At 33.8% G+C, this 10,902-nt stretch overlaps 1 protein-coding gene across 1 annotated transcript; it reads right to left on the minus strand.

Moving 5' to 3' along the window:
* Positions 1-1,167: 1,167 nt before the first annotated feature.
* Positions 1,168-7,963, minus strand: LOC130629296 (uncharacterized). The gene is made up of 4 exons (XM_057442449.1): positions 7,942-7,963; positions 6,959-7,718; positions 6,019-6,180; positions 1,168-2,985 (listed from the first exon to the last, which is right to left on the minus strand). Exons 2-4 carry the CDS (start codon positions 7,608-7,610, stop codon positions 2,828-2,830), a joined length of 972 nt encoding a protein of 323 aa, XP_057298432.1. The 5' UTR covers positions 7,611-7,718; positions 7,942-7,963; the 3' UTR covers positions 1,168-2,827.
* Positions 7,964-10,902: the final 2,939 nt, after the last annotated feature.

A 10,902-nucleotide genomic window follows, 5' to 3' on the forward strand; every position in this document is an offset into this window, starting at 1 on the left:
AGGCTATGTAGGGATGTGTCGTAACACACCATAACACTTTTGCGTTACAAGGGATTTCAACAAGAGAGAATTTATGTTCATCGGTTTATTTGTTTATTCTGAAAACGACCATTACATACGAATGTCGACAAAATATCTCCAAATTTAAAAATTACAATCCCTTTACAATGTGTTCTTTGCAACAAAAGATATTCACTTTTAAATTATTTTTTAATGCGGGCATTACAAGATTTGTTTTCGCTTCACGGTTTTTCCCTCCAATTGTATTGTAAGGGGAGGGTTTTTTAACCCAGTTGCAAAAACATTTCTCAAAAATATTATTCAGGAAGAATATCTAATTGCCGATGTGTTTAAGTTTAAAAAATTTCCCTCAAAAAGGTGTTAATAATGTCATTCCCGAAAAAGCTTTCTATATTTTTTAAGATTCAGGTAAGATTTTATTTTAATAAAGGGGGCGTAAAAACAGGGTGGCAGTTTAGGAATCTCATGTGTATATACTGCTTGTCAACATGTAAATCCATTAGCCGTTTTCAATTGTCTTGAACTATGTTCCACGGCACGATCATTTGTGACGCTAAATTTGTACTTTATTTTTAAAAAAAATTGCTTCATTTTCCGAATGCATGAACAGTTATATGTGTAGATCGAAACACGGAATGGAAACTACTTTCAGAGAAAGGTACCATTAAAACTGTTATGAAATTTATTAGAATCAATCAAGTGGAAAGGGGGCGTAGGTTTTTTCGCTTTAAACGTGCGATGTACTCCAAACCACATGTCTTTCTTCAATACACGGTGTAACTTGTTGAAGTGTGAAATGAGGAGAATGTGTCTTGATTGAATCTAAAGAATGACCTGAATACATTCTTGATGTAATAGATTTATCTGTTTTTCTTAAGAATGTATTCAAATTATTCTAATGATTCAATCCATATTCTTCTCATTAATTGTTTCTCACGCCAATAAGAGTCACTGTGTATTGAAGAGTCTTCTGGGTCTTTTTTTAAAAAAAATGTATTTTTATACATATACAATCTTCCTTGATAGGATTCTTAACTTCAGTGTCCTTTGTGTTGTAGACTTGTGAAGGCGAAACGTACGTACAATGCTTGAGATTGCAGAGACTTTAGACTTCGCTCTTGAGTTTTAGAATTTAACGAGAGTCTCTCAGAGGCAATCCACATGTTTTGCACAGATTTTATACATATTCTCGAAAATTTTGTGCGAAAATATTGCACAGTACACGAGAAGTCGAGTAAGGTAAAATCACAAGAGTTTAATAAAAATTAACAGTTACTCTCTAGCACTTTATTACACTAACAAAAAATTCATTACGTCGTATATTATAAAAAAACTACTAACAAAAGAAGTTGGCGATATGGATTTTTTTTGATTTTTTAAAGATATTCGAAAGATAGAAAAAAATACGGAACTTGAATTTAAAAAAAAATATGGTAAAAAAAATTAAAAACGCCAACGTTAAGCAAATTCTAATATTGCAGAGAAAAGGCTATGACTCTCTGTATAAAATAAGAAACAAGTAAAACACTTTAGTTGACTGGTGTGAGGTAAAGAAAATTTATATGTAGTGAAACATAAATAAAAATTTATTTACAATCTATAGATACACGAACATCAGATAAATCATGGTCTGTTATGATCTGACTATTAGGGTCAGTTTGGCCATACCATTCAAAAAAGATTTTCTAGCACTAAAACTGTTAGTCACGTCACGTACTAAAAAAATTTAAACATGAAACAGATATCAATGGTTAAATATTACGATACATTTAAATGACAATAAAAATTTTCCCAACATTAAGCCATTCTCCACTGAGTAAAAGTTCTTGTGCATTTAATTGAAGGAATATTGATCGGCTGAATATCATCTCTATGTTTGCGCAGTAGAGAAAACTTATTTCCAGTGGAGAATAGACCCTGATTAAATAATAACTCGACCTTATGCTACGAGATTGTTAACAGCTTAAAAATATTCAGTACATAGTACATAAGTAGCTAATTCAATTATTTCCATATTTGTAGTAATTTTTGCGCGGAAACGTTCTTTAGTGTGCAGAATTTAATACAGAAATAACACGCTAAAGTATAGTTTTTTCTCAAGAAACAGAATTAAAAGGTGCTTTAATCACTATTATATTTAAAAGTTAAATTTTACTATCTTTTCCTTTCCATTTTCGCTTAAATTAATACGCGCGAGATACCTTCACATTGCTATTGCGCGAAAATTGATCCGCGTGAAAATCTGCGAATGGGGTACTTTCTATGTACATTTTCTGACACCATTCGTACCGACTTCTTTTTGTTTAGAATCACATTGTCGGCATTGTTTGTAAAACTAAGTTTATTTAACAAATCCTCTTTATAAGAAATAGGAATACAAAAACTCAGCCAACCGAGACCATTGTATGTTAACAGGGGTTTAATGGTTAAACATTGCATTCATATTTACCTGAATGGTACTAACTTTGCGCATATTTAATATTCACGCTTTTTGCGGATTTATGCTAAATTCGCGAAATTTTGTAACCACAAAGGATCAGTAAAAGCAAATATAGTGAATGTCATCCAGGAAAATTAATACCCGCGAAACTTTTTAAAAATAATCACCCGCCAAAATTAAAAATCGCAAATATTTATATTTTTACCTCCCGCGAAAATGTCTACCTGTTAAAATTAGTACCCTTAAGGTTATTTTAAATCTTAACGAGTTAAAACAAAAAAAACAAACGCTCATTTCTCAACATGTATGAAAATTGGGAGTCAGTTGTCACCATGCCCGGTGAAAATGTTTCTATCGCACATTCTTCTAACAGCACACGCTACAGATGTCAGCATCAGCACCCTCTCGACAAAACTTGTACCAACAGCACGCTGTCATCAACATCACAATGAGAAACACACCCCAGAATATCATTCCAATCGAGAAGAAGGTATTAGCTAAATCACCAATCTCAGCTTGCAAAACTATAATACAAGATTTTAAATTCAAACTTTTTTATTATCTATACATATTTATAGCTTGTTATCAACTTCTGTGTTCTCAATCATCTGCATTACTCAATTTCCGTCACATTGAATATAAAATGCGTTGTAATTACAGGCTTATAAAATATTGCTTAATTATTGCAAACCCAACTCATGAGCTTTCTTTTCTAGCTTCATTAAGCTACTTTAGTGTTAATCACGTTCGTCCATAAATGTACTAAAATTTCTATTTTATCTTTATGGTGTGTCAAAATTTTATAGCTTTTAAAGAACGACGGAAGTCTCAGAAACTATTTCTTTTTTACAACCTGAAGTGAAAAGAATATAATTTTTCACTTCAGGCTTAACAGTTCAAGTTATCACATAGTAATTGCTGACCTGAAACAAATTGACTACTAAGGTTACAAGCTACTTCGTTTTTTAAAGGAGTCATGTTTCATTTATAAAAAGAACTTGTGTGTGCCACAGATGCATTTGTTTGTTTGTGTAAGGAGGCATGCAGTTAAACAGTCTACAATTACAGGATATAACTTTGGTGTGGTCTCTCTCATTGGACGGTAAACGTTATTATCATAGCGCGCAAACTACTTTAATGGGATAAATTTTCGCGGGGATTAAATTTCGCACATTTCGCGGATTTGAGTACTACGCGAAAATACGTCTCTTCGAAAAATCAAAAACCGGCCATGCGCAAAAATTTATCTCCGCGAAAATTTTGAAAAATTGCTTGATCCGCGAAATTTTTAATTAAAAGGTCTCGAATCACTTAACCCCTTTCAAAGATATCCTTTGCTCCCAGCTTCTAATGCAGATGATCAAACAAAATTGAGTTTTCTTTCCAGCCTTACAGATGAACAATTGAAAGTTAATTACACCCCGCGAAGTATAATAGTAGTGGCTGGATCGGATAAAGAATCAGCTTTTTTTTAATTCATTTAGAATTTCGTTTCGTTTCTTATCTAGTTGTGTTTATTCTACCTGACGTTATCGTTGTGTTGAAAGAGCTTTAAACTAAAATGCAAAACTACACTTTGTCTCGGTTGGTGTAGAAATGACCGGTGCAACGAGGGTCGTAAGACAGTGCCATTCAGTCCCAAACCCTTTTGACAACTTATTTTACTTTTTTCAAAAATTGCTATTATGACCTCATCCGCGAAATTAATGCTAACATTTCGCGGATGGGCTCAACCGCAAAATTTAATCCCCGCGAAAATTTATCCCATTAAAGTAGGTAAATTATGGCCAGGGAAAGAGAATATGTTCATATCTACATCTTTTCATTTTATTAAAAAAATCCTTACCAGAACTTTAATTAGTTTTTTAAACAGTTTTTTAGTGGGAGATAAAAAATGTCTCGAAAATTAGTGCCAAACTGATATCCTCTATTTAGATTCGAGTGAGTTTTGTTAGTGGCACCACTTTTTGCCTGCTTTGGAATGTCAGTTAAAAGTCGACTGTACTTGTATATCGTATAAAAAGAAGTCCAGAAGTTCTGTCTCCCACACGACACAGCAGGCAATAAGGGATCGTCTCAAACCGTTTGTATGTTTTTTCGTATAATTATACGGACGCTACGAAGTACTTCGTTTCGTGAAACGAATGTCATACGAAGTGCTTCGTTTAAAATAAAAAATGTAAAGGAAATTTATACGAACTTTTTTAATATATGATACGAACTTAAACGAAGTTTTTTTATCGTACAAAATGAAATGATACGAACTTTGAACAAAGTAAATTGCTATATGATCTTGAGACGTACTTCAAAAGTACCGGCGTAATTGCGCATAATTATTTCAATACGAAACCAGAAACAAAAGAATTAAAGGATTTTTTTTAAATTATACGAACTTTAAACGAAACCAGAAATAAAAAAAGTAAATTATTCGAAGTTGACTTCTTTGAAAAGACTAGCAAAATTGTATATTCATAGGTTTAATCTACACAATCTATGGCGATCTTTTCATTTTCTACGATCGTGTTTTCATGATTTTTAAACGATCTACGGCGATCTTTTCGCTTTCTACGATCCTGTTTTTATGATTTTTATACGATCTACAGAGATGTTTTTGCTTTCTACGATGCCGTGGAGACGATCCCTAAAGACCTAAAGACCTTAGATATTAAATCCAATTAAAAATAAACGAAGTTCGTATAACGAAACGAATATAATTGTTGAAAAAAATTTAATACAAAGACTATAGATAATAGTCTAATTATAATAAACGAACTTCGTAAAAGCAAATTTTTATACGAACTTCTTTAAAAATGATACGAACTACCTACGAACTTTATTGTAAATGATACGAACTTTATACGAACTTGTAATTTTGATGCTACGAAAAAGTTCGTATTAAAAATAAAATGATACGAAAGATTAAATAAATCGATACGAAGTTTTTTATACGAATTATACGAACTACGTACGAACATTTTGAGACGGTCCCTAAGTCAGCCCTGCCCTCGGTTTTGTGAGAAGAGATGTTCTGCGAAGACTCTAACAATTGAGTCTCCTGTACAGTTTTGCTTCATGTTAAACTGTGCCTGTGACAAGGCACAATTTAACATGAAGCAAAAAAGCAATCGATTCTGCCACACGAATTCGAAAAGAACAACAGGTGTTATTACGCAATGCAACGTATTCCATTTCTAAAAAAAATTCATTTTTAAACGAGCATGTTTTTTATTCAAATTCCGAACTTTAAGTCATTTTTTTCTCTGAATATAGTAAATAATTACTTTATACACAAAAGACATTTCAGGTGCGCATTATTGAAGTGACTAAAGTGTTTTTGGTGCGTGATTGAAAACACTGCTGCATTGTTGCAGGAGCGTGCGGAGACGCGGAGACGCGGAGATGCGATCGCGCACCCCAAAAGACCAGGACTCTAAAACGTTTTGATACAATAAATATCCAATCAATATTTGTTTACCAACAGAGAAATTATACTAAAAAACTTTCACTTAAACTGACTTTTAACTTCAGCGGGATATCACTTTTAACAAACATCATACCTGCAGGTGCAAACTGAAGCAATCTGTTTTTTGCCACACCCATGCAAGGGCCAAATGTCATCACGAGCGCAATCAATCCACCAGGGAATACAACAAGTAGGCGTAACGGAATACATGGGAAACAAAACGGGTTTCCAATCCATAAAAACAAGGGCATCATTCCTTAAAAAAACATTAAAAATTTGATAGTGGGAATAAATGCGAACGTTAATTCTCTTCCTTTTCAGGACATTAAAAAACTTCCACTTCAACATCATTATTTTGTGATTTTCCCCAATTTGCAAAATTAAGTCCTGCAAATTGCACAAAATAAATTCTGGAAAAGTATGCAAAAGTTGATCAATCACAAAAACAAGTTCTGCAAATACTTGAAAAAAATGCATTCAATTTAAACCTTATAAATATATTACACGATTGACATGTTTGTTATCTTTCCAAAGACATATTATGCATAAAAAATTCTGCATTTCTTCATAACATATACTTTAATCCAAAAAATATGTTTTCCATTTTGCATTGAATAATGTTTGCAAAAATAAACAAAAACATTTACTTAGGCCTCTTAATGATCGCAAAAAAATATATATTTCTTTTAAAGTACTTCATCATGCTCTTTTTACATTACTAACAACTAAAAGTGCTTTACTTTGATAATAGTTTTTAAAATTGACAAACTGTGTCAATTTAATTAGCAGTCAAAGCCAAAATAATATTACCAGTGACTTAATCCCAGAAACTATATTCAACCCCCATGAAAATTATAACTTCGCCATTAAGAGTTTAAGTAGCAAAATCTGCTCAAAATTTAAAGTTTAACCCTCTTCCAGGTAACACTCTCAGGAAAGAGTCGAAACTTTTGAGTCAATAATATCACATGTATGACAAAAATACAAAGACCTTAACAAGTCGGCATACAATTGGACACGTATTGGACACATACCTTTATAAAGTGCTATGAATGCTAAACCAATCAGGGACAGCGCCAATATCATTTTCGTAACCTCCATATTTTTAGCCTCTCCTAAAGGACCCTCCCAAATTAACGACAGCATTTCCATCACTAAGCAGCCAGCAGGTATATCAAAGAATATAGATTCTAAAATTAGCATCAGTGAGTGAATTTTAAGCACATTACTGAAGTATGGACTGTCTGAATCTTTGAGAGCCAACGGATCTGGAACTCGAAAGCTTTGTATCAAATTAGGCAATAATGCCGAAATATGCAGAAAAAAGAATGCAGCTCCAACTCCACAAAATCCTAAAAACATGAGCCTGAACTCAATCAATTTTTCCCACTGTTGTTTAGCTGTTTTGTCAAGAACTAAGGTTTCATTGGTCAATGTCTTCACAGTGGTGTTGATATTTGTCATAATTGAGGTAGCTATTGTAGTAGCAAGCGTTTCGTTCAATTCACTAGTTACATTTGGCAGGGTTGCATTTTTATAAAGTGGAGGAGTTATATCAATTATATCTGACTTCACAACCAACCATACTCCAAAGTGGTTACCAACATTTAATCCCATCAGAAGGAACCAAATCATAAACTCTATGAATGGAGGCCACTTATCGTCCATTTCGCAGGAAATACACATCTTGGTAGGCTTGTTTGTCACAAATAAAACTTGAACTAATTATATGTACATCACAACAGACGAACTAACATTTTATTCAATATTACCACATACCAGGTTTATAGGTAACTAAAAAAGAAAGTAAACGTTATAAAGTGTGTGTGCATTTTTGAAAAGGATGTTAATAACAAATTTAAACTTTTTTTTCTAAAACAACCTTTTGCTAGATCAGGTAAAATAACCATCCATTGTCCTACAGCATAAAATCTCACATCCACATTTAAAGGTTTTACAGCACATGGAATATTCTCACCTTTTCGCTCTTAGAAATACATACATTTAAGAAACATACATTTAAGAACCAACAGCCATACATACATTTAAGAACCAACAGCCAAAAATCTTTTTTTCACTATTCTAGAATTTTGTCAGACAAATTTTTAATAAAGTGTATATATATTAGTCTTTCATTCTAGACAATACCAAGATTTAATTCTTGCACATGTATTACTGGCAATTTATTATTTGGTCTATCGGTGTTGGATCTAGGGAATTCCATGAGACGCGTGCGATCACACGCGCACGTGCCCACACACATGCAACAGCTATTCAGGCGTGCAATTCATCTCATGCGCTAATTACGCTCTTTACTTGCATAAAATAAAAAAATTAACGAAGGAATTATAAAAGTTGATTTTCTACAGCGTAGTTAATGTCGCCGCTTAAGGCAATGCTTTAAGCATTTAACTATTACAAACTGTATTCCAAAAATCAATCACATGGAATATTATCACCTTTTCGCTCTTAGAAATAAGAGTAACTTACTACTTAGTAGTTACTACTTACTAGTAGTAAGTAGTAACTCAATTTTTTGTCAGACTTGCAAGCATTGGGTACATAAGAAGTGCAGTAGTATTAGTGGAAGGTTAAGAGCTGACATACAATTTGTATGCAAGCGTTGCAAAGGTGAGATTATAGAGAATGAAGTATTTCCAGCTTTAATGATGTACAACAGTGGCTCGTTAGAGATAGTTAAGAACTTCTGTTACTTAGGTGATATGTTGGGCAGTGAAGGGGGTGTTGGAAGAAGTGTTACTTGCAGAATAGGTTCTGCTTGGAAAAAGTTTAGAGAGTTACTTCCTTTACTGACTAGCAGAGTCCTGTCAATTGAGGTAAAAGGTAGGTTGTATGAGGCCTGTGTAAGAAGTGTTATGTTGTACGGTAGTGAGACATGGGCAGTGAAGCAGGAAGATCTTGACCGTTTAGAAAGGGATGATATGAGAATGGTTAGGTGGATGTGTAATGCCAGTCTGAGAGACAGAAAGAGTTCAGATGAGCTAAGAAGCAGGCTAAGTCTCCGTAGAATTAAAGATGTTATCCAGATAAGAAAATTGAATTGGCCGGGGCACTTGGAAAGAATGGAGGAGGATAATTGGGTAAGAAAGTGTAGAGACTTAATAGTTCCTGGGGCAAAGCCCAGAGGCAGACCGAGAAAGACTTGGCAGGAGGTTATAAGGACAGACTTGATAGAGAGGAAGTTGAGTTTAGATCTAACACAGTCTAGATCAGATTGGAAGAGGGTCATTAATATACCCCGTCCAACCCATGCTAGCATGGAAAACGGACGTTAAGCCGAGAATGATGATGATGATGAATCATTTAACATCGACAGCTTCAACTGTATCATTAAAAACTTGTCGTTAAATTAAATTTCAAAACTTGAAACCTCAATAAATAAAAAATGACTCCCATTTTTACCATTTTTATAGATAATAGAAAACCTACCCTGGGAACAAGGTTGGGGATAAATTGCACATAAATATAAATGGCACATAAAAAGTCCACATAAATAGATAAATGTGTGGCACGTGTCAGCGTCTCTTCGTCCACTGTTTTAATTTAATTATATGTATTTACCTTTATAGATTACTTCCTACAACGAACAAAGGTGTTTTGTTAATATATTTAGCACTTTTACACCCTTAAAGAACACTCACGGGACTGATAAAAGTGAAATAAACCAGGAAAAAAATCGAAAAAACTCACGCGCAAATTTTCTAAAATAGATTTATGCATGTGATGTGTAGCACGCGTGTTGTTTTCTTTGTGGAATTCCCTGGGATCACATCACAAATATATGGTTCAAAACGCCAAAGTCGCCCGAAAACCCCAGCACTTTTTCGGTGTATGGGGCTTATCAACACCCTCATAAATAGCAAATTCCTTTATATACATTTATTTACAAAAATCTTATTTAAATGAAAAAAAAGAAAAAACAGCTTTAGAAGCTACTACCAAAAAAAATCCTAAATACTTTTATTCATATGCAAAAAAGTTTCAAAAATAAAAACAAAAGTTGGACCGCTTATGGGTCACAGCAACAAATTTACACATCAGCACAGAGACATGGCTGAAATCCTTTCCTGTCAATATCAAAGAGTATTCAGTGAGCCAAAACATGTAGAAGACATAACAATCAACCTACCCCAACATATACATTAGAAATTCCAGAAGTCCACTTCTCTTAAAAAGACACCATCAATGCAATCGATGAGCTCTCTGACAACTCTGCACCAGGCCCAGATGGCTTCCCAGCAATTTTTTTGAAAAAGTGTAATACATCACTATCTGTACCACTTCTTCTGTTATGGCAAAAATGTATGAACTGTGGTGAAATTCCCTAAATTTTAAAGCACTTACTAATCACCCCTCATTTCAAAGGGGGGAAAAAAATCTGATGCATCCAATTACCACCCATTTGCCTTGACATCTCATATTATTAAAATTTTCAAAAAAGTTGTCCGAAATCATATCACCTTGCTACCTTGCAGAAAACAAGCTATAACTAAAAAAAAATCAATATGGTTTTCATTCTAGCTGGTCATGTCTAAGCCAACTCTTACACCACTTTGATAATGTGATACACTTTGTTGATGAAGGTAGTGTGCTTGGACAATTATCTTCATCATTCTCCTTGGAGATAAGACTCAAATGTCAGAGACAGTTTTGTACGGTCATTTGCTGATGATACAAGGGTTACCAATACCAAGAGCATCGACTCTCTCAGGGACATGGGCAAGTTGCAAAGTGACCTTCAGAAAATTTATGAAAGGGCAGAAGATGCAAGCATAAAATATAATGATCTAAAGTTTGAGGTCATGTGTTATGGCACGAACGACACGCTAAAAAATTGCACATCTTATGTTTCCCCCTCTGGATCCATCATCACAGAGCGTGAGGGACTGAAAGATCTTGGTGTCATATTATCCACCAATTGTTCCTTTCATTCCCACATATTGAAAGTCGTAAATGA

Source organism: Hydractinia symbiolongicarpus, chromosome 15, assembly GCF_029227915.1.
Source record: "Hydractinia symbiolongicarpus strain clone_291-10 chromosome 15, HSymV2.1, whole genome shotgun sequence".
NCBI classification, from domain to species: domain Eukaryota; kingdom Metazoa; phylum Cnidaria; class Hydrozoa; order Anthoathecata; family Hydractiniidae; genus Hydractinia; species Hydractinia symbiolongicarpus.